Source organism: Camellia sinensis, chromosome 8 (assembly GCF_055761805.1).
Source record: "Camellia sinensis isolate YWXY chromosome 8, ASM5576180v1, whole genome shotgun sequence".
Taxonomy (NCBI): Eukaryota; Viridiplantae; Streptophyta; class Magnoliopsida; order Ericales; family Theaceae; genus Camellia; species Camellia sinensis.
In genome coordinates this window covers 10,316,569-10,341,893 of record NC_138968.1, presented here as the reverse complement: position 1 = coordinate 10,341,893, position 25,325 = coordinate 10,316,569, and the positions used below count along the sequence as shown (strand labels likewise).

The 25,325-nt window shown below is 35.2% G+C and overlaps 1 protein-coding gene and 1 long non-coding RNA gene across 4 annotated transcripts; both read right to left on the bottom strand.

The window, feature by feature from the left end:
• Positions 1-927: 927 nt before the first annotated feature.
• On the bottom strand, positions 928-24,245 carry PLR1 (NAD(P)-linked oxidoreductase superfamily protein). 3 transcript variants are annotated; one of them, XM_028199195.2, is made up of 9 exons: positions 23,998-24,245; positions 15,064-15,292; positions 14,349-14,442; positions 13,941-14,064; positions 4,761-4,862; positions 3,873-4,024; positions 3,673-3,766; positions 1,364-1,545; positions 928-1,280 (listed from the first exon to the last, which is right to left on the bottom strand). In XM_028199195.2, exons 1-9 carry the CDS (start codon positions 24,124-24,126, stop codon positions 1,277-1,279), a joined length of 1,110 nt encoding a protein of 369 aa, XP_028054996.2. In that variant the 5' UTR covers positions 24,127-24,245; the 3' UTR covers positions 928-1,276. The 3 variants fall into 3 exon arrangements, with proteins under 3 accessions (XP_028054996.2, XP_028054998.2, XP_082740825.1); XM_028199197.2 differs by lacking the exon at positions 4,761-4,862; XM_082884699.1 differs by lacking the exons at positions 928-1,280; positions 1,364-1,545 and adding an exon at positions 1,835-1,997.
• On the bottom strand, positions 13,531-13,847 carry LOC145797495 (uncharacterized). Its single transcript, XR_014339028.1, has 2 exons — positions 13,788-13,847; positions 13,531-13,745 (listed from the first exon to the last, which is right to left on the bottom strand). It is a non-coding gene; the product is annotated as an uncharacterized LOC145797495 (long non-coding RNA).
• Positions 24,246-25,325: the final 1,080 nt, after the last annotated feature.

The following is a 25,325-nucleotide window of genomic DNA, read 5'->3' as shown; positions in this document are numbered from 1 at the left end:
TGGATGCGTGTACTCAAATTTGAAATTATTTGACTGATAAAACTTTCATCAATTGCCTAATGTGCCATCATCTAACTTCTAACTCTCTCTTTTTGACAATAAAAGGGGTAAATTATAAATACATCTCTGAAATTTGATTAAAATATAAATCGCCTCCTATAATTTTGAAAATTATATTTTATTCTTGAGGTTTCTAATTTTACAAAAAATTACCCCTTTTATAAATAAATCATCAAGTCTATTAACAATTTTTAATAATGTTATAAATATATTTTAATTAATAATTTAGGTAATTTTATTATTGTATAAGGGAGCAATTATGAATTTTTTTTTTTAGTTAATTCTGTTAAATAAAAAATTTTGACAAGGGAATACCTATAATTTTTCAAACTACAATGGATAATCTATACTTTAAGCAAAACTTAAGGGATATATTTGTAATTTATCCTAAAATAAAGTATAATTCTTGGACCATCTTTAATGGTTGGTATCAAATCTAAATTTTGACATATAACTATACCAAAATATAAATAATTTTGCAATATTGTTTTAATTGTGTAAATACCATTTTTTACATTTATTTGTTCTACAAAATCAAATATAAATGCCAATCCTAACATGAGTGACATAGCTTGTAGAGAAAAATTCTTGCTAAATTTTAGTATTATTTGATTTAAAAAATAAACAATTATTATTAAAGAATTTGAAAGAATTTTATTAAATTTTTGACTTTGACATAGAATTTATTCTAATACCACAATGTTTTTATCCTGTGGGATATTAAATATTTCCTTTCTTGGAAATATCCCAGGCTTCAGTCATAATCTATTGTGCACATAATTATTTTAGCAAAATAAAATTCGAAGCAAAAATAATCAATAGAAGGAGAATAATTTTTTTTAAAAAAATTACATCACGCAATTGTGTGACTTAAATCTATATATCATAATCACTAAAATGTAGTCTCATCCATTGAGTCAATCTTTAATCTTTCTCACTTCACTTTTTAACTTCTTCTTTTTTCTTTTTTCTTTCTTTCCAAAATGTATATATTAACATGCACAAGAAAACAATCTGATAGATTCATGCCATTCTCTTTTCTTCAACAAACAATAATAAATTTAGCATGTACTTTTCTGTTTCTGTCATAAAACAACTTCATATCATGCTCTCAAATTTTCACAATGTGGTGGGTTATCCCTGATTGACAACCTTTTGTGATTGTGAATAACACACCTGCACAAACCCACGTCGCCACGACTCATTTTTCCAAACTTCATCTGCAATTCAGGATGTTAAAACATTATTAGACACTTATCCTTGAGAAAAAAATGGCAGTTATATGACTGGATAAGATATTCACCTTGTTTGAAAAATGTTTTGGATCATCTTGCGGGGAGACTCAAGTGCTGCATATTCTAACTGAAGCAACTCGTCTGAACTGAGACGCCAACCAAGAGCACCCAAATTTTCCTCTGCTTGTTTTACCGTCCTAACTCCAGGTATTGGAATGGTACCCTTGCAGATGCACCAGTTTATGGCAACCTGCCAGCAAAATCACTCGCATTAGATTGAGAACTAGTGGAGACAAAATCACAAAGTTTACAATGGATCAACATCAGCGAATATTAAAGTAAAAACTCAGTTCAAGTGCACTAGCATTCATTTGACTTAATAATGTCCCACAAGATGAATGTCATGAATTAAGAAGAAAGCTTGTTTTCGTACTAATAGAAACACAGAAAATTTGCATCAGTTTTATGATCATAAATGAGTCACAAAACAAACTCGATCATGAGTTAAAGATGGTCACTAGAATTCCATTTTTACCTCCTCACACGTTGACCATAATTCATATCCAGTTTTATCTGCCTGAGCACTTGACATATCACGACTTTTGTAATTTAATAAATTACTTTTCTTGGTGGCCTGCTAATTAAGCACTATAATCCTTGCTTGTAACCTCAGTACTTCTTCGCTGTAACTTCATCACTACTCTGTAAATCAATCAACTCAATCTTTTATAACATAGTTAAGTGTAGTGAATATATTATTGATTTTTAGAATATGTATGCAACCATGTCATTGGAAAAGCCTTTCCTCATAGTTACTAAGGCAATCAAATGTTTTGCACTGCCCCTTCTTTCCTTCTTTAATTTTTTATTTTACAAATAAATATGAAGACTATTGCATCTAGACAATCATAGTCCAACAATTGTAGAAATCCAATAACCAACCTAACAATAAGGAAAGATAATAGGGGAGAAATTATCAAATTTTGCTTTTGGCAATGACTAACCCCTTGACCTCCCAGATAGAAGTGTATAGGGGTGGCCAACTGAGCTAGCCCAGTTGGTTGCACTGTCCCTTCTACCAACCAAAATATCTTAGATCAGGAGTTCCAAGCCAGTGCCAAAGAAGACATCCAATAAGGCAGACAACAAATTCGTAAGTCCTACCAAATGAAGGTTTATCAGTATCCAATCTTCCAATCCAAAAGCAAGCGAGCCAATGCCACAAGAAAATAACCAAAATAATGAACAAAAGTTACTTAACAATAAGAAAAGAACTGAAGTACAATCATGGACATAGTAAAGAGCCAAGGAAAATAAATGAAGTAATGCTACAAGCAAAGAACCAAAGTAATGAATAACAATAAGAAAAGACTAATGTAAGTTCATGACCCTAGTAGAGAATCAAAGTAATGAACTAAAGTTAATTAACAATAAGAAAAGAACTAAAGTTCGTTCATGGCCCTAGTAAAGGGGGAAGCATTACAAGGATAATGCTGTAGATGCAGAGAAATGTTACTAATGTCACAAGCTTCAATTGGAGACATGGAATTTAATATATGTGCACGGTATAAGAGAAGATCCTCATTGGGCACAAAAAAAAATAAAGAAATACAAATTCTTAACTTCAATTCCAACATGAGGGAAGAAGCAGTTGTTTCATGTGCCTCCATGGAGGACCTTTCATGACATTTAACAACCATGTAGCTTAACAAATTATTTTTTAAGTGCTCCCTAAGGAAGGGTAAAACACTCTGACGTGTGTGTAAAGCAGGTGTGCCAGGACCAGTGTCATCCAAGTTTTGACAAACTGTGACAGTGCACATGAATAGGCCACTGGCTTTTTCTCTGCCTTGGATGCAAGGACCTAAACAAAATTTTATGTGTGAAAAGAAACTTTGCCAGACAAGAAAACTGAAGAATTTTGGAAAACTAATGATTACCATTAATCGCTCTGAAGGACAAGCATAAATCAACTTGAGATTGACAAAAGATTAAAACTATTGGAAATTGAAAGAGGTTCCACTTTCACCTTAACTATCTCCTCACATAACTGCCCCAAAATATTTCAGTTCCCCACATATTTCTCTTTGTAATGAACTCTGATCTGATCTCCTCCCTTAGTACCTTTGCACCATGTGGCCCAATGCCATATAGGGTATAGACAGTAAACCATGTAGCTCAATGCATATGTGAAAGGTAGACCACTTAAGATAGTAAGCTCAGTAACACAAAAGGAGTTTCAAATCAGGCATACCGGCAGACTAGTGGTTGAGCAACATCATTGTAATCATTATTTCGTTACTTCCTTGGACTTCTAAACAACATTCCAATTATTGTAGCAGTAAAGAAATTGCTAAAGAAAGTCAAGAAAAAGTACCTGTGGCATAGTTTTCTTTCTTCTTTGTGCAATTTCTTTTAGTGAATTCAATAAAGGATCCAGCCCTGGAATAATTTGCCTGAAGAGTAGGCCCCTGTAAAAAGGCAATATAATATGGTACGAGACAAACATCAAATAGTGCTTTGAAACTAGAAATCAATTTTTTACCCTGTTGAAAGAGAGAGAGAAATTTTAAGTACCGAGGTCCTCGTGGAAGATTAGAAGGTGAATATTTTCCAGTGAGCATTCCAAGCCCCAGAGGGCTATAAGAAATCAAGCGAACACCCAAAGAATCACATATATTTTTGATCTCCATCTGATCTTCGCCCATACTCAGCAATGAAAATTGTACCTGAATTTGGTAAAAATTAGCTAAGCATAACAGTGTAGAATAAATCTACAATAGAACTTGTAATTATGTATTTGTGTGTCACTGTATGTATATAATGAATGGGTCCAAGAGCCTAACCCAAACGCAAGCAATATTTATAGTCTAGTAAGGTTATCAAATATGACTTGTCATGCAAGATGGCCAGCCGAAACTCATCTATTTTGCATGGGTTAACAGGTTTGGGTTTGTTAGATAGCTTGATATACATTGATTAGGACCATTTCCTAACAACCTAAGCTTTTGGGACTAGTGGTGATTTATTATGGTATCAGAGCTCAGGTTGCGAGACGTCTTGGGTTCAAGTCTATCCATTTGCATTTTTTGTCTCTTGTTGATATTCTTTCTTCTCTATATGTATTAATGTTTGCATCTCTTCTTGCAAGAAAGAGTTGCATGTGAAGGAGAGTATTAGATAGCTTTTTTTTTTTTTGTTTTGAACAAGTATTAGATAGCTTAATATACATTGTTTAGGCCCATTGCCTAACAACTAAAGCTTTTGGGACTAATGGTGATTTAACAAGGTTTGGATACACTACTAGTTTATAGCTGTAAGAGTGTGGTCTAAAATCAACTAGATCTAAGATAATCCAGACAGTAATGCAAATGTTTTCTTGCATGGGGGGCTCAAAAAAATCGAGTTATTGCCATATGAAAGCCATAAGCATACAAATCTTCATGAGATTGCAAAAGATAGCACCTGAGCTGAGCATAAAGGAACTCCCCTTGCTTTAAGGTAATCATATATCTTCACAAGCTGTTTTGGTCCATAATTGCTCACCCCAACTGCTTGAACTAAGCCCTGTATTTTACCACCTCATGAATTTAAGGATTTGGATATGATGCTGCAATTATAATGAAGTGGCAAACAGATATGATCTGGAAACTAAACCAACAGTTTTGTTCTCGTTAACATCTGAAAGCCTGTATAAAATTTGAAATTGTAGTCGAAAAATCACCTAGTGACCAAAAAATAATAATAATTCTCCTCCCATTCTAAAAGTGGTATAATAATCATGAACTCAAGTTGATAAATCACTCCAGCCCCTTTTTTGTCAAGGTTCAAGTGTAAAATTAAAGCAAATTTAGCCATTATCATTTGATCAATCACTTCTATTCCTGGAACCAAAAAATTCATGGTAACTGTTAAAATCCACCTACTCTCCACCTACTTCACCCACTTAAACCTACTCCACTAAACCTAACCCACTACACCACTACCACCTCACCTACTCCACTAAACCTAACCCACTACACCACTACCACCTCACCTACTCCACTAAACCTAACCCACTACACCACTACCACCTCCACTTCACCTACTCCTTACCTACTACACACTCACCCTCTTCTATATATAGGAATCATGAATCATTGTAATAGAAATCAATATATATCAATCAATAATAATACATACAATTTATTCTCTCTCTTTCTCTATACATTATTTCTTACATGGTATCAGAGCTGGTTTAAAACCTAGTATTTTCGCTTCCCCGGCGGGCGGCAACCTCACCTTAGCCGCCCGCCGGACCTCAACCTATTCCGCTTATTTTCTACACAACACATACCTTCACTTTGAAACTAGAGAACATTTTGCTTTCAAGCCCTCACAGTGATGCAGTGCTAAAGATTGCTGTTTTTGGTCTCTCAAGAATTTTACATCCACTTAGAAAATATGAGGAAGAAGAACTCCTAACTTAGAAAATATGAGGAAGAAGAAATATATTTCTGTTATATTCAAAACTTCTTATTTTACAAGACCAAATGACACTCCTTATATAGGAGATATTACAAACATCATTATAACCCATTATATGCCACTTACATATTATATATTACCACTATCTACCACTATCATATTATATACATGCCACTATCTACCACCAACACCACTATCATATTCTATACATGCCACTATCTACCACTAACACCACTATCATATTCTATACATGCCACTATCTACCACCAACACCACTATCATATTCTATACATGCCACTATCTACCACCAACACCACTATCATATTATATGTATTAACACAAATTTCCAGCACTCCCCCTCAAGCTGGTTTGAAGATATCTTCCATAGCCAGCTTGCTAGTCAGCTTATCAAATTGCTTCTTGTGTAGTCCCTTCGTTAGTACATCAGCTAATTGTTCACCTGTTGGAAGGTAGATCATACAGATTATGCCAGCATTGATTTTCTCCTTGATGAAATGTTTATCCACTTCTATATGTTTTGTGCGATCATGTAGAACTGGATTATGAGCTATAGATATAGCTGCTTTGTTGTCACAATAGACCTTCATAGGTGTCGGGTGAGAAAGTTTTAATTCTTCAAGAATTCTTTTAATCCACATTACTTCACAGATTCCATGGGCAACAGCTCTGAACTCTGCTTCTGCACTACTTCTAGCTACCACATTCTGTTTTTTACTCCGCCATGTAACTAGGTTCCCACCTACAAAGGAGCAGTATCCGGATGTTGATCTCCTGTCTGTAACACTTCCTGCCCAGTCTGCATCTGTGTATACTTCAACTTGAAGATGTCCATGTTTCTTGAACAGTAAGCCTCTCCCTGGAGTTCCTTTCAAATATCTTAAGATCTTATAAACGGCCTCAAAGTGCTCTGCCCCTGGTGAGTGCATGAACTGACTTACCATGCTGACTGCAAAGGCAATATCAGGCCGCGTATGAGACAAGTAAATCAATTTCCCGACAAGTCGCTGATATTGTTCCCTCTCTTTGACTTCTTCAGCCTTAGCAGCTTGTAACTTCAAGTTAGGCTCGATCGGAGTCTCCACCATCTTACAACCAAGCATACCTGTTTCTCCAAGGAGATCAAGAACATATTTTCTCTGATTAACGAATATACCTTCCTTGGATCTTGCAAATTCCATTCCGAGGAAATACTTGAGAGCTCCCAGATCCTTAATGTGAAATTCTTTTGCGAGTTTCTCTTTGAGGGCTGCTAACTCTGCTTCATCATTACCAGTTAAAATGATGTCATCAACATAAACAATCAAAATTGCAATTTTACTGTTTTTTGAATGTTTATAAAATATTGTGTGATCTGCTTGACTCTGCGAGAAGCCACAACTGATAACTGCCTTCCCAAAGCGTTCAAACCACGCTCTTGGTGATTGTTTGAGTCCGTATAATGACTTGTTCAATCTGCATACTCTGTCGCTTCCAAGTCTCTGCTCAAATCCCGGCGGTAGGCTCATGAACACCTCCTCTTCAAGATCACCATTGAGAAATGCATTCTTAATGTCAAGTTGATGTAGAGGCCAATCTGAATTTACTGCAAGAGATAACAGTACTCTGATGGAATTTATTTTAGCAACAGGAGCAAACGTCTCCTGATAGTCGATCCCATAAGTTTGAGTGAAGCCTTTAGCCACTAGTCTCGCCTTGTATCTCTCAACGCTTCCATCTGCGTTACATTTTATCGTAAACACCCATTTACACCCAACTGTTTTCTTGTCTTTGGGTAGATCAACTATCTCCCAAGTACCACTTCTCCTTAAAGCATTCATCTCCTCCATGACTGCTAATTTCCAATTCGGATCATCCAATGCTTCCTGTATATTTCTTGGAACAAACAAGTGTGAAATCCTAGATGTGAAAGCTCTATGGTTTTTAGACAGTCTTTGATAGGAGAGGTAATTTGCAATAGGATGTTTAATGCAATTTCGGACACCTTTCCTAATTGCTATAGGAACATCAAGGTCGGAAATAGAAGGAATAGGATTACCTAAAATTTCGATGCCAGAACTCGGGTGGACATTCGGGTCATTAGGATGGACATTCAGGTCATTATTCTTCAGATGAAATCGCTTCCTAGTATAAACCTGAAGCTCAGGATTTAGATCATTTTGTAGTACTTCTCCCCCTAAACAAGAATCTTCTTGACTAGGCACCATAGAACTTGGTTCTCCTAAGTGATCATTATCAGACAGATGTGGTTTTTGTGTAGGATAAATGACATTGGGGAGCGGGATAGAAATATCCCAAAAACGGTCTTCTACTCCACTTGTCTCCCCCTGAAGAGAAGTGTTGGGGAAATAGGATTTTGTTTCCACAAATGACACATCCATACTCACATGAAATTTCTTGGTTTGAGGATCGAAACACTTATACCCCTTTTTGTTTGAGGAATAACCCAAAAAAACACATTTTATAGCACGGGGGTCAAGTTTTGAACGAAATTGACTAGGAACATGAACATAGGCAGTACATCCAAAAACTTTGGCGGGTAAATCAGAAAACAACCTCGTGTCAGGAAAAAAAGCTTTGAGACAATCGAAAGGTGTTTTGTATGTTAACACCTTTGTAGGCATCCTGTTTATCAAATAAGAGGCTGTTAAAATTGCTTCACCCCATAAATATTTAGGAATATGCATGTAAAACATTATAGCACGTGCAACTTCAAGTAGATGTTTATTTTTTCGTTCTGCAATGCCATTTTGTTGAGGGGTATCCCGACATGTAGATTGATGAAAAATTCCCTTTTTTTCCAAAAACTCACCCAACTGCTCATTGAAATATTCTGTTCCATTATCAGAATGTAAAATACCAATTTTGGTTTGAAATTGGTTTTCAATCATATTGTAAAAATTTGTGAATAAATTTTTCACGTCAGATTTTTTATTCATCAAATAAATCCAACATAAGCGGGTATGGTCATCAATAAATGTAACAAACCATCTTTTACCAGAAAGAGTAGTGATTTTAGAAGGGCCCCAAACATCACTATGAATCAAATAAAAAGGTTTGGAAGTCTGGTAAGGTTTTGTCAAATAAGTAGAGCGATGAAATTTTGCAAAAATGCAACTTTCACAATGAAAAGAAGAACAATCAATCCCTTGAAATAATTCTGGAAATAAATGTTTCAGATAAAGAAAACTAGGATGTCCTAGCCTATAGTGCCATAGCATTATTTTTTCTCGAACAGAGATTGAACTAGTACTATTAAAGCTCTGAGCTTTTTTATTACTAACAGGTACTTCATCAAAGTAGTAAAGACCTTCAAGCATCCTAGCACGCCCAATCATCATTCCCGAGTTCTGGTCCTGAAATTCACAATGGGATTCAAAAAATGTAACACGACAATTAGAATCCTTAGATAGTTTACTGACAGACAAAAGGTTACAGGCTAAGTTGGGGACGTGAAGAACAGCATTGAGATTAATTTTCTCAGTTAGTTTAATAAATCCTTTTCCTGCAATAGGTGAAAAACTACCATCGGCTATTCTGATTTTGTCATGACCAGAACAAGGGAAATAGGTATTAAATAAATGGGAAAAACTAGTCATGTGATCGGAGGCACCGGAATCTATGATCCACGGAGAGAAGTTTAGGCAAGAGAAGGCTTTAGGATTTCTACCTGTTTGTGCCAACAAAACACTAGGAGTACCGGATGAGGAGTTGGATTTTATCAGCTTTAAGAGTTGATCAATCTGCTCTTTGTTGAAGGGACCTGAATCGGCTTCATTTGCAGTAGGAAAGCCACGATTCTTCTCTCCTTGTTTGCTGCTTTTCCAGTTGACAGGTTTGCCATGGATCTTCCAACACGTTTCGCGTGTATGGCGAGGCTTGTTGCAAAAATCACACCAGACCCGTGGCTTATCATCAAACCTGCGCTGGTAATTTGCAGCCTTGTTGGCCGCAGCATCGCTAATTAAAGCAGAAATTTCAATTGATTCACCAGTACCTTTTTTCTTAAGCATGACGCTCCTTCGGCTCTCTTCCCTTCTGACTTCGGCAAATACTTCGCCAATGGATGGGAGAGGAGGTCTGCCAATAATTCTTCCTCGCACTTCATCGAACTCAATGTTGAGGCCGGCAAGAAACTTGTAAATACGGCTGTCTTCCACAGTTTTCTTGTGGTGGTTGCAGTCGTCAACCGATTTCCATTCGTATGTGTTGAAGATGTCAAGATCCTGCCACAACCTTTTCAACGAATTGAAATATTTGGTGACGGAATCATCTCCTTGACGAATCTCTCCCAACTTCAAAGTTAATTCGAAAACTTGAGATTGATTTCCTAGGTCAGAATACATCTGACTAACATTATCCCACAATTCTTGTGCAGTAGGATAGCACATGTAATTAGAGCTTATATCCTCCTCCATAGAATTGACCAACCATGTCATAACCATGGAGTTTTCAGCGTCCCAACTGTCGAACAGCGGATCATTAACAGCAGGAGCCTTCTTGTCACCAGTGATGTAACCGATCTTTCCTTGCCCACGGATATACATCCGGACAGATTGTGACCAGCGGAGAAAATTATCACCATTTAGGCGGATGGTGGTGATTTGGACAGAGTGAGAGTTGGACGTTTTCACCGGAATGGCAGCGGCAGGGGTTGAAGTGGTTTCGGACGTGACTTCCGACATGGCTATGACGGTTTTAGGGCTGCTGCGTTTTTTGTTGCTCTGATACCAACTTAGAAAATATGAGGAAGAAGAACTCCTAACTTAGAAAATATGAGGAAGAAGAAATATATTTCTGTTATATTCAAAACTTCTTATTTTACAAGACCAAATGACACTCCTTATATAGGAGATATTACAAACATCATTATAACCCATTATATGCCACTTACATATTATATATTACCACTATCTACCACTATCATATTATATACATGCCACTATCTACCACCAACACCACTATCATATTCTATACATGCCACTATCTACCACTAACACCACTATCATATTCTATACATGCCACTATCTACCACCAACACCACTATCATATTCTATACATGCCACTATCTACCACCAACACCACTATCATATTATATGTATTAACACAAATTTCCAGCACATCCTAATGATCACGCAGAGACAGTTTGCAGGTCTCCACTGTATATGGCCCCAGAAATTCTGCAATTTCAGCAATATGATGCCAAGGTTGACATGTGGAGTGCTGAATGTCCAGTCGTGTTCATGTCTTCCATTTTCCGAGCTCATCCCTTACGGTAATGCCAGGATGAGAGAGAAAGCTACAACACCCATCTCTTCTTTCTTTCAGATTCCTTTTCTCTCACAAGCATATGTCTCACAGACCCATCGTTCCTCACTCTTCTTCAATACCCTTCACTCTCCACACTCACTCCTCCATCACCATCATCAAAACCATCATTCACAATGGACAACTTTCTGAATATAATATAACCCACTATGTTTGTCCTCCACAATGGACAACCACCCACATGCCTTCTCTCTCTCATCTTTTCACTTTCCAACCCACTTTGCATCCACCGCCACTTTCCCCACTTTCTTTATTTTATATATATATATATATATATATATATATCTCTTTTTTTTATTATAAAAAAAAAAAAAAAAAAAAACATCATCTCTCCTCCGTTTGATTTCAAACTCCATTATTTTTATTTATTTTCTCCAAACCACTTTCCTTATTTCCCCATCTTTCATTTTTGATTTCAAATATATTTTTATTATTTCTTTCTTTATTTTTCTTTCACCTTATTTTTAATCTTTTTCCAATTCCATTCATACCATCTAGCTTTGCACACCAAACCATATTTTATTCATCTCAGGGATCAACCCCGATCACAATTTTACAAAAAAAAAAAAAAACAAAAAAAAAAACAAACAAACAAACAACCACATTCACAGGTGGGATTTTTTCTTCTCTACTCTGCCGCCGGTCTTTTCTTCTTGCCTCCGTCCTGGGCGGCCCTTGCCGGTGTTGCCTCCGTGTTTCCCACTCCACTGGGCATGATCACTACTCCCTGCTCCTCCACTGCAGCATATGGCGGCCCTCCAAATCGGAACATAAAACTGGCCTTCCGCTTCAGCTCCTTGTTTTCCGCCTTTAGCACACTTATCTCTGCTCGCGCATCCTTATACATGCGTTGGAGCAGAGCCAGCTGGGAGTTTAATTGCTGCACCTCATTTGTCCTACTCTGCAGCCGGTGCGACAAGTTTGTGACCGCCGTCATGGACTCCACACATGCCTTCTAAGAAGCATGGACACGGACACGTGACACGACACGAGTACGACACGGACACGCCGACACGTTAATTTTCAAAAAATGCAGGACACGACACGAGGAGGACACGTATGAAATATATAATTTTATATATTTATTATATGTTATATATATATATGAATATATCATTCAAAGATAATAAAAAATGCAATATGACACTAATTCTTATAAATTTATATGGTTTTTATTTTATTATTGTATCTTAAGTTATTTTGTTCAAACTTATAATTAGTTTTACGTATGTCTAATCGTTAGACACGTGTGTCCTTCAAGTGTCCAAAGAGTGTCCAAGTCTTTAAACAATAGGACACGTTTTGAAGAGTGTCGGACACGTGTCCTGAGAGTGTCCAAAGAGTGTCGGTGTCCGACACGTACCCGACACGGATACGTCACCTTCTTAGAAGTGTCCGTGCTTCTTAGCATGCCTTCAAAGTATACTGATTAGCCTCCACATCCGTTTGCACTGCCATTTTTTGCTCCACCGACCGCATCGGAAAGTTCAACGGAGCAAACTCCGGGGCGCTTGGTTGAGGTTCCAGTGCCACCGCACCAGTTTTCTCTCTTGTTGACTCGTTGAGGTCTGGAAAGAGAGTGAGCAGACTCCGGGAAGACGAGGCCATTTTCTGGGCAACAGAGTGTTACAGAATATCTCTCGCAACAGAGTATTACAGAGTTTCTCTCTCAGCACAAGGAACTCTCTTTCTCAGCAACACGAAGGATTTTTCAGAGGTTTCTCTCAGTTTTTCTCTGCCTCAGCCTCTGCCTTCGTCTTGGTTATATAGCCAAGGCGGCCACGCGCATCGCGCGCCTCTTGACGCCCGACAAACTGGCACGCCTTTTCATGGCACATCTTTTGATAAAGTGGACACGCCTTTTGATGGCACGCCTTTTTATGGATTGGGCACGCCTTTTGATGGCACGCCTTTTGAAAGATTGGGCACACCTTTTGAGGGTGCGACTTTTTAGGGGTCCGACAAGACTCTGTAAACTGTCCCGACATTTGATTCCGGTTAGCTTTTCCAAGGGTCCGACAAGACTCTGTAAACTGTCCCGACATTGATTCCGGTTAGTTTCTACATGGGTCCGACAAGACTCTGTAAACTGTCCCGACATTGATTCCGGTTAGTTTCTATATGGGTCCGACAAGACTCTGTAAACTGTCCCGACATTTGATTCCGGTTAGCTTTTCCAAGGGTCCGACAAGACTCTGTAAACTGTCCCGACATTGATTCCGGTTAGTTTCTACAAGGGTCCAGCAAGACTCCGTAAACTGTCACAACAACTGTCACCACATTGTCTGCTACAACGGTCCGACATGACCCCATAAACTGTCTTCTACATGGTTATGACACCCCCATACAGTGTCCTCTACAACGTTATGACACCACCATCCAGTGTCTTCACCAATGGTCTGACACGACCATTCAGTGTCTCTTATCCTCTTTTATTTTTATGTATTTTCTTGTTTTGTTACTCTCTCCAAACTCAAGTTGGTTAGTTCCTATCCCCCTTGAGTTTGCGGGGGGCTGTTAAAATCCACCTACTCTCCACCTACTTCACCCACTTAAACCTACTCCACTAAACCTAACCCACTACACCACTACCACCTCACCTACTCCACTAAACCTAACCCACTACACCACTACCACCTCACCTACTCCACTAAACCTAACCCACTACACCACTACCACCTCCACTTCACCTACTCCTTACCTACTACACACTCACCCTCTTCTATGTATAGGAATCATGAATCATTGTAATAGAAATCAATATATATCAATCAATAATAATACATACAATTTATTCTCTCTCTTTCTCTATACATTATTTCTTACAGTAACCTTGTCATACATTGCCACTAAACCATCCCAGAGAGCTAATTCCTGCAGAGGAGCATAGTTTGCTGTCGACCAGTGCAGCTGTCCTATTCCTATTTGCTCAATTTCCATCCTCTGTAGAGAAGACCTGAAATACCATTCAGAATCAAAATCCATATATTTAAGACAACAAAAGCAGTTAATCGACTTGCACATGCTGAGAGGCGTAATTGATAAAAACAGATAAATATGCTTGTGTTGTTGTCTTTGAGATACAACTAAATAGTTGCAAAACTAGAGAACCTATCCTAGATACCTATCAATAATGAGTTTGATTTGATTGGCATTACAAGAAGATTACACTTGCAAGCATTCACAAACTGCCTAATGTAATTGGCATTATAAGAGAAAATTAAATGAGAGGAAACTTACTTGCAAGCATTCACAAACTGTCCAGGTGTCAGGCGCCATGGGTATGCTGCAAACTTGGTAGCAATCAAAATGTTATCCTTTACCTGTTTTTGTCCTGAGAAAATAATCAGTGCAAAACTTGGCAAACTTAAAAAATATCCTACAACCAAAAAAATACTGTGTGTGGTTGTGTTTTTAATTTTTTAAAAATTGTTTGATTTCATTTTTGTGTTTTCAGAAACTAAAGTAGGTTGTTTTCAGAAAATTTTCCTGAAAAAATTTTAGGAAACAATTTGCCAAAGAAATTTTTTCCCATGAAAATAGAAAACAAAAAATGAAATGCACAACCATTTATGCATAAACAAAGCAACCCAGACCACTGGCCTGGAGGTACAAAGAACACGAACAACCCCAACTACATTCCCTGGGGCAACAAAATGTATCCAATAAAGTTAAGAGCCGGTGATCATATGGGTGTCAGATTATTAAACATTGTGCAATTGGACACAAATTGAACCAAATGGTAAGTTTTAATTGCTTCAGACTGTAAATGCTACCATTAATTTAAATTCAATATCTGAGCACTGTTAGGCATTCAAAAAGGGTTTCATTAATCAACAATGTACAACATTTTTCAAGCATCAAACAATATAACAAATGCACAAGCGAATCACCGTCTTTTCTCAATCAAATTGTGACCAAAATTGGACAATTATAATTCAGAACTAAAGCTGACCTTGAAATTCACGGATGAACTTGCCAAGAAGCTTTTCACTTTGGCCATTCAACCGGCCGGTCCCGTAAGAATCAGCCGTATCAAATAGGTTGATTCCATTCTCAACGGCTACATTGAAGGTCCGTTGAAGCTCACTGTCCATTGCTTCTTGGTATCCCCACAGAAGCTGGTTTCCCCATGCCCACGTCCCAAACCCCATTGGGGATACAGTCAGTGGGCCCATTTTCACCTGCCATTACCATCAAAACATGTGCTTAAGCAAAATATTGGATCGATCAATTACACCAGTTGATCCTGTAATTTGTCTCTTGTATTAATTTGGTCGCCATATATCAATTTTACTTTTGAATTTTTCATTTAATTCAATTGATAGCCTCCATATTGGACAAAAATCAATAACAAACAGTCTATTTAAAATGGAATTATTCTACTAAGTCATATTTCTAAACGGACACTATCAAACTATACTATTACATAAAGCACAACCTTAAATGGGCCCTGTAAGTGGACGATGGGATGGAATTCGTCTCGGAATTAATCGAGGTACGCGTAAGTGACCCGACACCGGTTATAAAAAATATATATATATATATATAACAAAACAACTCAGAATTTTGAATCTTGATGTGACTCTTATACCTGTGTCAAAATTTGGACCATTAGATTGATTTAATCTAAGGGCTCAAAATATCTCACCCCATTTGTCTCTCTCATTTTCAACAGACCCTCTCTCTCTCTCACTCCCATTTGTCTCTCCCATTTATCTCTTTTTTTATTTCAAATTTTGAAAACACACAGCCCCCCCCTCTCTCTCTCTCTCTCTCTCTCTCTCTCTCTCCCTCTCCCTCTCCCTCTCCATCAGATCCCAACCTTCCCTGTCGGAGCCCGTTCCCTCTCATCATCTTCTCTCTTCCTTCCTCCATCTCTCCGCCATCCCAATCTTCATCAACAGTGGCAGCCCAAAACACCCTTGAATATTGACGACGGCACCCCCTCTCTCTCTCTACCTCCATCGGACCCCATTCCGCCCAACCCTTGCTGGCGATTGAACCCCAAACCCCGTATTACTCTCTTCATCTTCTCTCTTCCTCCCTCTCTCTCCTAATCTTCATCAACAATGGCAGCCCCAAACCCCATTGACGACGGAGCCGTTGCAAAAGAGGAACAAGGGGACTGCAAAAGGGAACAATGGTGTTCAACAAAGAAATAATCCGGTATACATACGGTTCAGGTGAGCAAACCTGGGCTTTTTCTTTAGTATTTATATTTCTATCTTTGGGTAATATTTGGATAATCTTTACTCTAATCTTTAATTTTTGGATAATCTTTACTCTAATCTTTAGTCTTTACTGATAATGATCTCTACTCTAATTTTTGGATAATCTTTACTCTAATCTTTAATTTCAATAATCAATTTGTGATTGAAACATTTAAACATTGATTCGGTGAAACATTGTCCAATTTGTGATTAAAACATTGTGTCTGATGTTTACAGTTTGTGATTGATCATTGTTTTGGTTGGTTGTGTAGGAAATTTATATGCCTGGTTTTTTAATTTTTTCTTACAATTATCATTATTTGGGTGGGGTAGGGAGAGCAAGAATCAAATTTATTAGTCCGGTTTATTAAAATTTGGGTTTATTAAAATCAAATTGGATATATTAAAATCAAATTTATAAGTATGATTTGTTAATTTTTTCTTACAATTATCAACTATTTTTTTTTTTTTTTTACATTTTGTCTCATTTAAATCTAAATCGCATTTCATTTTTTTATTTCAACGAATAGGCCCTTAATAGAATCATAGAATTCACAAATAGGCCCTTCACGGTATCATACTGTTCAAGCAAAAGTCCTTGGAATTGGTTGTTGAGAGTTTCATTGTTCTACATTAGTTTAATTGAAGTGGGTTTGAATCCCAATGGAACATCTATCCTATGAATTTAAAGGTTGAGATTGTTCATTTCACCGTTGGATATAGTTTGAAAGTTGAAAACATTTCAAACCTATTTCACTCTCCCTTCACCACCCAAAACCCATTTCATCAACCATAGTGGTTGTATTCAAACCCATTCATCATCATTGCTTCGTTGGTTCTTCGTTGCTTCATCGGCTCTTCATTGATTCGGTGGTCGTCGTCGTATTCAGGTAACACCTCTCTCTTCCCCTCAAGGTCTCAGTCCCCTCACTCTCACTCTCTTCATGTTTTTTAATCATTTATGGAAATTTTCTGAGTTGTTTTCTCTCATCTCATGAATAATCCGGTATACATACTGTTTAGGTGAGCAAACCTGGGGGCTTTTTCTTTAGTATTTATATTTCTATCTTTGGGTAATCTTTGGATAATCTTTAATCTAATCTTTAATTTTTGGATAATCTTTACTCTAATCTTCAGTCTTTACTCTATCTTTGGATAATCTCTGGATAATCTCTACTCTAATTTTTGGATAATCTTTACTCTAATCTTTAATTTCAATAATCAATTTGTGATTGAAACATTTAAACATTGATTAGGTAAAACATTTAAACATTGTCGAATTTGTGATTGAAACATTGTGTCTGATGTTTACAGTTTGTGATTGATCATTGTTTTGGTTGGTTGTGTAGGAAATTTATAAGCTTGGTTTTTTAATTTTTTCTTAAAATTGTCATTATTTGGGTGGGTAGGGGGAGCAAGAATCAAATTTTTAGTCTGGTTTATTAAAATTTGGGTTTATTAAAATCAAATTGGGTATATTAAAATCAAATTTATAAGTACGACTTATTAATTTTTGGGCAAATTACATATACCCCCTTGAGGTTTGGCTAAATTACAGATACCCCTGAGGTTTGAGAAATTACAAATTTTTCCCTGAATGCTATATTTGCATAACAAATTAGGGCTAATTTGTTATGAAATATAAATCTCAGGGGGCAAATTGTTATAAAAATACAAACCTCAGGGAGCGGGATGTAATTTTCGAAACCTCAGGGAGTATCTGTAATTTAGCTAAACCTCGAGAGAGGTATATGTAATTTTCCCGTAATTTTTTCTTACAATTATCAACTAATTTTTTTTTTTTTTTTTTTTTTTTTTTTTTTTTTTTTTGTCTCATTTAAATCTAAACCACATTTCATTTTTTTATTTCAACGAATAGGCCCTTAACAGAATTATAGAATTCACGAATAGGCCCTTCACAGTATCATACTGTTCAAGCAAAAGTCTTTGGAATTGGTTGTTGAGAGTTTCATTGTTTTACATTAGTTTAATTGAAGTGGGTTTGAATCCCAATGGAACATCTATCTTATGGATTTAAAGGTTGAGATTGTTCATTTCAAACCCATTTCACTCCCCCTTCACCGCCTAAAACCCATTTCATCAACACTGTTTCTCTCTCTTTCTTTGCCACAGTGGTTGTATTCAAACCCATTCATCATCATTGCTTCGGTGGTTCTTTGTTGCTTCATTGGCTCTTCGTTGATTCGGTGGTCGTCGTCGTATTCAGGTAACACCTCTCTCTTTCCCTCAAAGTCTCAGTCCCCCCACTCTCACTCTCACTCTCACTCTCTTCATGTTTTTTAATCATTTATGGAAATTTTCTGAGTTGTTTTCTCTCATCTCATGAAACGGATTAATCAAGACAGTTTTTGGGAATTAATCAATAAATCAGACAGTTTTTGGCCTATAAAGGGCTGTGTTTGTGTTTGTGTTTCTAAGGGTTTGAAAAAATTTCTATCCTGTTAGGCAAGAAACGCTGGAAATATTTGATTTGGTGAAAACAAAAAGGGCTATTTTACGATAGGAAACAAATCCAATAAAGGGTATCCTGTCTTTTATTTGTTTTGGTATGTATTGTTGCACAATCCTATCCCATATTTTCTTATTTAGTTGCACAATTCTGGTAGTGAGCTTGATTTGGTGAAATGTGTTGTTTGGAGGATTTGGATTTGTGTTTTTATCTTAATTTTGCAGTTTGGTTGTAGCTTGATTTCACTACATTCTTTTTTATATACATTTTGGTTTGTATCCACCATATTGGTTTCTATTGTTTGTTTCATGAATAATTACAATAAGAATAGTAATAATAAGATGTGCTTTAGAAAATATGTTTTAGAAGATGCTTCATTGAAATGTGTCAAGTTCTTGGATTAATTAGCTTTGTTACAGGAATTCACTCAATTTTGATTGGAGTCTGATTGTGTTTGGAAGTGCTATTAAGATATCTTTGGAGATTGACTTTATTTGTTATTGTTCATGGTTAAGACGTTTTATATGGTTTGAATTGCCTCATCTTTTTCCCTCTCTATCTCTCTCTCTCTCTCTCTTTCTTTTTTTTTTGGGGGGGGGGTCTCTTTTCCCCTAAAAATCATGTCCCGACGTGTAAAAGAAGTAAAGAAAACTGTTGGTGAACTTATATGGTTTCATGTCTCTTTTCATGATTTAAACCATAATCTATTAGTTGGTAAACAAGTCAAAGTAGCTTCGTTCTCCTCTGCTTTGGCCAAAGCAAATAGACAATCATAATATGGTTGTTTGCCATCTTCTTGAAGGGATGATTAGTTAGAGTATAGATTATATAACCTATGTAATCATCATTCTTGCGTTTTTCTTTGTTATGTATATCTTTGTTAGATAACCTGTCATCATTTTTGTTTATCCATCACTGTCCAAGAAGAGTGATTGAACAATAACTGAGTTGCAAGTTTAATTTGTGAACATAATCAAAGTTGAGGACATCACTTTCTTGCCTTAAAAAATTTCTAAATTAAAAAATTAAACTTCTGACATCAGTCATGTATCTGAGTGCTTGACTGATCAACAATTTCTAAATTAAAAAATTAAACTCCTGACTGAGATTCATTTTTTGTTTTTGTTTTTGTTTTGTTTGTTTGTTTTTTTTTTTTTTTTTTTTTCCATATGCTTAGACTTGAATAAAATTTTAATTGGCAACCTCATCCCTACTCTATATTGCTCATCTTATTTTTGTTTAATTTCAATTTATAGAAGAAAACCAATTTCGATAATACCAATCTTTTGAACCAAGAATTTTTAGTATCTGTACATGATACACCCTAAAATTATATGAATGAAATATAATTTTACTTTTTTCTTCTTTTTCATTTAAATATAATTCCAATTTAATTCCATACCCACCTGTTGTGAATTGTCGTAAGCATGTTATATTGTTATTGTTGTTGATTGTTACATTGTTTTTGTTCATGCTTTTGAATTATTTATCCATAAATCTGTATTAAGCAGGTTATAATTTTTGAATCATTTTGTTGTTCATGCTTTTGATTATAAATGTATTAAGCAGTTTATAATTATATTAAGCAAGTTATAATTGAAATTGATTGATTTTAGGGATTAATCAGGAAATCAGACATTTTGGGATTGTTTTTCCTATTAATAATCCAATGATGGGTTGTGTTCTTCCTATTTTTTTCTTTCATTTTTCTACTTTCAAGTAATCAATATCATTTATTAATCCGGTAAATTGGATTGTGATAATTGAAATGGATTGTCTTGCTTTTTGGCTTCTTATATAGTTGTGGCTTTTTGCTTATATTATTTTTTAATTGTAGTTGGTTTTCTATTTGGCTATATAAAACCCAAGTATGTATTCAAAAAATAGCAAAACTTAAGCCCTCTGATTTTAGCAACTAATATAACCTTAAGTCAAAATGGTTTTTCAAGAAATGGATAAAACACCAAGTTTACACACAACTAGAGAACTATATTCAACTGTTTGGTCCAGTCCGATGAATGCATATTGCAAAATTGATCAGTTTCGTGCTCCAAGTTAAAGGTGTGTCAAGCCAAAGGGGAAAACCAAACGAAGAGGTAGGTAAATACAGAGTCTTATATGACATTTAGCCAAAAAACCACTTCCCACCCCAACGGCTCTGATATGTAACTCCCTCGCTCGAAGCCCTCTCCCCACCCCCACCTTCAACACCCATCATTTCATTGCATTTCATTTTATGTCGTTACATATCTATTTCAGTTTGTTTTGAAGATTGATTGTTACATTCGACCCTTTTTTTTTTTTTAAATATATTTATTACATTGTTACAGTGATGCTTAGTTTGTTGTTATGCTTTTGAAATGGATTGAGCAGGCTATCATTGTATCTTGAATCATTGTTGATTATGAATGAATAATGGAAATGGGTTGTTTTTCTTTGTTGTTTTCTCATCTCAGGAAATTAGACATTTTTGGGATATGGGATGGGATTTAAGTTTTTTAACATATGTTTTATGTGTTGTTGGAAATTGTTGTTTAGCGGATAGAGCTCTCAACTTTGCTAAATAGGAATTGTTGTTTATAGGCTTGGATAGTCAAATTTGTTGATTTTTGGATTTTTCCTATCATTACATTTTTTTTTTTTCACTATGTTTTAATCTTCTATAATGAAGTTCAAAGATTCCTTACACTTCTCATATTTGGTTGATTAAAAGAATAATGAAAAATTCATTACAATGGGAATCATCATTTATCTCATTCCAGTGAACCAAATAAAGTATCAATGAGATTGAAGTGTTTCAAATATGATTAGTGTTTTGATAAATGATTTGGGTTATTTTGATAAATGTGTAAATTGAGTTTCCTTTTTTAACATGCAAAGTAATGTTTTGTGATCTTTCGTTTTTATTTGATTGTTAAAAATTAGAATTATAGTGAGAAAGAACTAGCCCATTGTATTTTTATTATGGCACAATTAAGTAATCAAATAGTCATTGTACAGCCCATTGGTATTTAAACTTAATCTATTTATAGCACTATTAAATGAGTTATTTCTTTACTACAGATCTTTAGTGTTTCAACCTCTTTAACAACCTTGGAGTTCATTTTAATTTATATCATGGACAACATTCATATTTTTGGTTATGTATGTTTACTTTATAGTTTATGAATCGAGGCTTAATTTCTTACTTATTATTTATAATTTTTCTCATAATCAAATGCTTTTGTATTTTTTTTTTGTAGGTGGATGATATGTTAGAGGAAACAGTAATATTAGATCTCTATACTCATTTTTTATTTAATCTACATTCCTTAATATAATTTTTCTTTGACCTTTCAAATGCATTATACACAGGTTTAGTTTCTTCAAAACAAAAATGTCAGTGTTGTGATCCATAATGAACGAGACTTCAATGTCCTCTGTGTTCGTGGGTTAAACCCACTAATCAAATTTATTTGTTTCTCATATTTTTTTTCTTAATAATTTTTGCTTATTTTTTTAAAGGCAAAGGCAAATGCAAAGGCAAAGGAAAATGAGAAGTTTAAAGGAAAAGGAAAGGAAAACTACTCAAGAAAGGGAATAAAAAATACACAAGTGGTATGGTTCTTTTCAAGTTTGTTTTGGAACATGTATAAAGAAAATCATGGGGGAAATGTGATATTTTGAAGCATGCATAATCTCTGAGTAATTTTCTTAATATTACTGATTTTCAAACTAAATTATGCATCCTTAAAAAATTATAAAGGATCTTTTACAAAGATATATAAAATTTCTCAAATGGAAGATGGAAGTAACTAAAGTTTAAAAAAGAACACAAATGATGAAAGAAGGAAATAAATTGAAAGTGTATTTTAATTAAAATTATGTTTAAATTATGATCAAGTCAAACTTTTGTAGGATTGGGTTGAAAAAGCTATGAAGCTCAAGAGGATAAATAAGACTACATTGCTCCGATGAAATTATAATAAGGTATCTTTGGTTCATATTGTTTCAATATCTATTTTTCGTATTATGTCAATATGCTAATGTTATTGCTTTTTTAAATATTAGATTGTTGTGTATGCTCCTCACAGAAAAAAGTACATAGAAGTTGATACTCGGACATTTCAGAATGTGATGAAGAACAAGTTTGAGGGTGTCCAAGCGCTTTAGAGGCGTCCAAGTACTTTTTTGTAAAAGAACAAGTTTAAAGACATTATATGGCATAAATTTTGTAAAGTTGACAAATATTTTGTAAAGTATATCCTTGATGTTAACCATTTTTGTAAAGTTTCCTACTGGTATGTACTTCAATGAATTTCTAATATTTTTGTAAAGTCTCTTATCAATGTAAAAGATTGGACCTTATGAATGATTATTGAGTGTGGACAGTAAAGTGCCTTTGAAAATTCACTAAATTTAGTATCTTTGCATATTTTGGTGGAAGTCACATATGCTTGACATGGATTTTGTGTAAATTTAGTATCTGTTGTGCGGAAATAATTTATTATGGTTATGAATTTTATGTTTCTTGATTAAGAAAGACCAGTGTATTTAGATGCACTATTTTCATGGTTTGTTTATGAGTTCATTTTTCTTTTCAAGACCTATTGATATTTGATGTTTTATTCCTATTGATATTTGATGTTTTATTAGACTAATTTTAACTATTTCTTAAACATGGCTGCCTTTGAAAATATGTTAGAGAATGAGGTGGGAACTCTTAAAAGGCATCACCCCAATTATGTGAATGAGGTGGGAAGCTTACATTCATGATAAATTCATTAGGAAATACAAAATTTGAAATTTATTAGTTATTTATTTCAGTTTTTTTTATATCATTTGTTCCTGTTTTATGTGAAGTTTTATATTAGAATGACATTATCATTTTAAATTGATTTATTATAATTGAATTTCGTAACACGGTATCAAACAAAAATTGTTCATAGTGCCTTCAGGCACGGGTTGTCCCTAATATATATATATATATATATAACGCACACGCTTCATCACAACTTTTGTATATCTGAAATACCCCTACACAATTCTCAGATCTTTACTGCATCAAATAATTGTTAAAATTATTTTAAACACTCCTCCAACTGATTTAAATTGTCACACTGAAAAAATTGATAAAATTAAAATTAAGTGTAGTTTGGCTGAAAAATGTATAAATGTAAACAACAGTACATGAGAGAGAGAGAGAGAGAGAGAGAGAGAAGAATACCTTCTGCCATGGCCAGAAAAGAGGGAGTTTGAGAGACTTGAAGGGAGAAGATGAGAGGAGGGTCTCATTTGAAGCGCTGAAACAGCTAAAATGTACAGAGGGTGTCGCCATGGTCAAACTGAACACCATTGTTGCTTGCTCTACTGCTACTACACTCACTGTGTAGAGAGAGAGAGAGAGAGAGAGAGAGAGACACAGAGAGAGAGAGAAGTGGTTAGGATTTGATTTCGAGAAAAGATAGGGCCCCCATTTGCACGGGATTTGATCCTCGAGTGGATAGATAGATGGTTTCCCTTCTAGTCTTCAGCCCAGGCCCAGTTGTAAGACTTCAGGCCCACAGAAAATCAATTTTGTTTTCTATTTTGGTTTTTTATTTTTTATTTTTTGGTTTGGAAATGAATAAGGTAAATTTATTTAATATATTATTTTTAAATTTTTTAAAAAATATATTTTTTTTTTTTCCAAAAGCAAAATTGTACTCTCTTTCTTTTACTATCGTCCACCAATAATAATCAGTTAGGCCAAGTTTGGGAAGTCTCAAAAAAGTCAAAAAATCAAAAAGTTACTCAAAAAGTTAAAAAGTTATCACTATTCACCAAAAGTCAACAATTACGGCTGCACAACTCCCAATACTAATTTTCTCCTACACATTAATTTATACAATTTTTAAATACACATTTTTCCATAAAAAGTCAAAAAGTTAACCCAAATATTCATATTTTCAACCTTAACTTTTTATTTTTAAAAGATAAAAAATGCACTTATTTAAGACATCACAAACAACCCATCAAATTACTTCACTTCAGTGACTTAAGTCATTTTTTCAAAAACCATTCGGTAACCTCATGATAAGTGGCGAAACTTTAACTATTAACTTAGACAACCAACTGTGGTTGCCCCCATTGACAATCATTACATTCGACCGCATTCTACCACCATCATCTCTACCAACTCATTAAATATATTTATTTATTTTTATTTTCATTTATTTTAAAACATTTATGTATACTATTTTTTTTTTTTTTTTTACACAAATAACAATAATAACAAAATAAAAACTTAAGCCATGTTTGATTTGGTTTTTAAAGGTGCTCAATGTAAACGGATAGGGTTTTAAGCCTTGGGTTGATCCAATCTGTTAAACCAATCCTATATAGCCATCTTGTATGGACCAAACACCCATGAGGACAAGCCTTAAGTCCTCAAGCACTTGGCCAAATCCGTTACAATCATGACCAGCCCAGGCAAGGCTCGAGGTTGGGTCGAACTAGATGGGTTGAGCCCATTAGTAGAACCGATGTGGGGCGAACCCACACAAAGTCATCTTT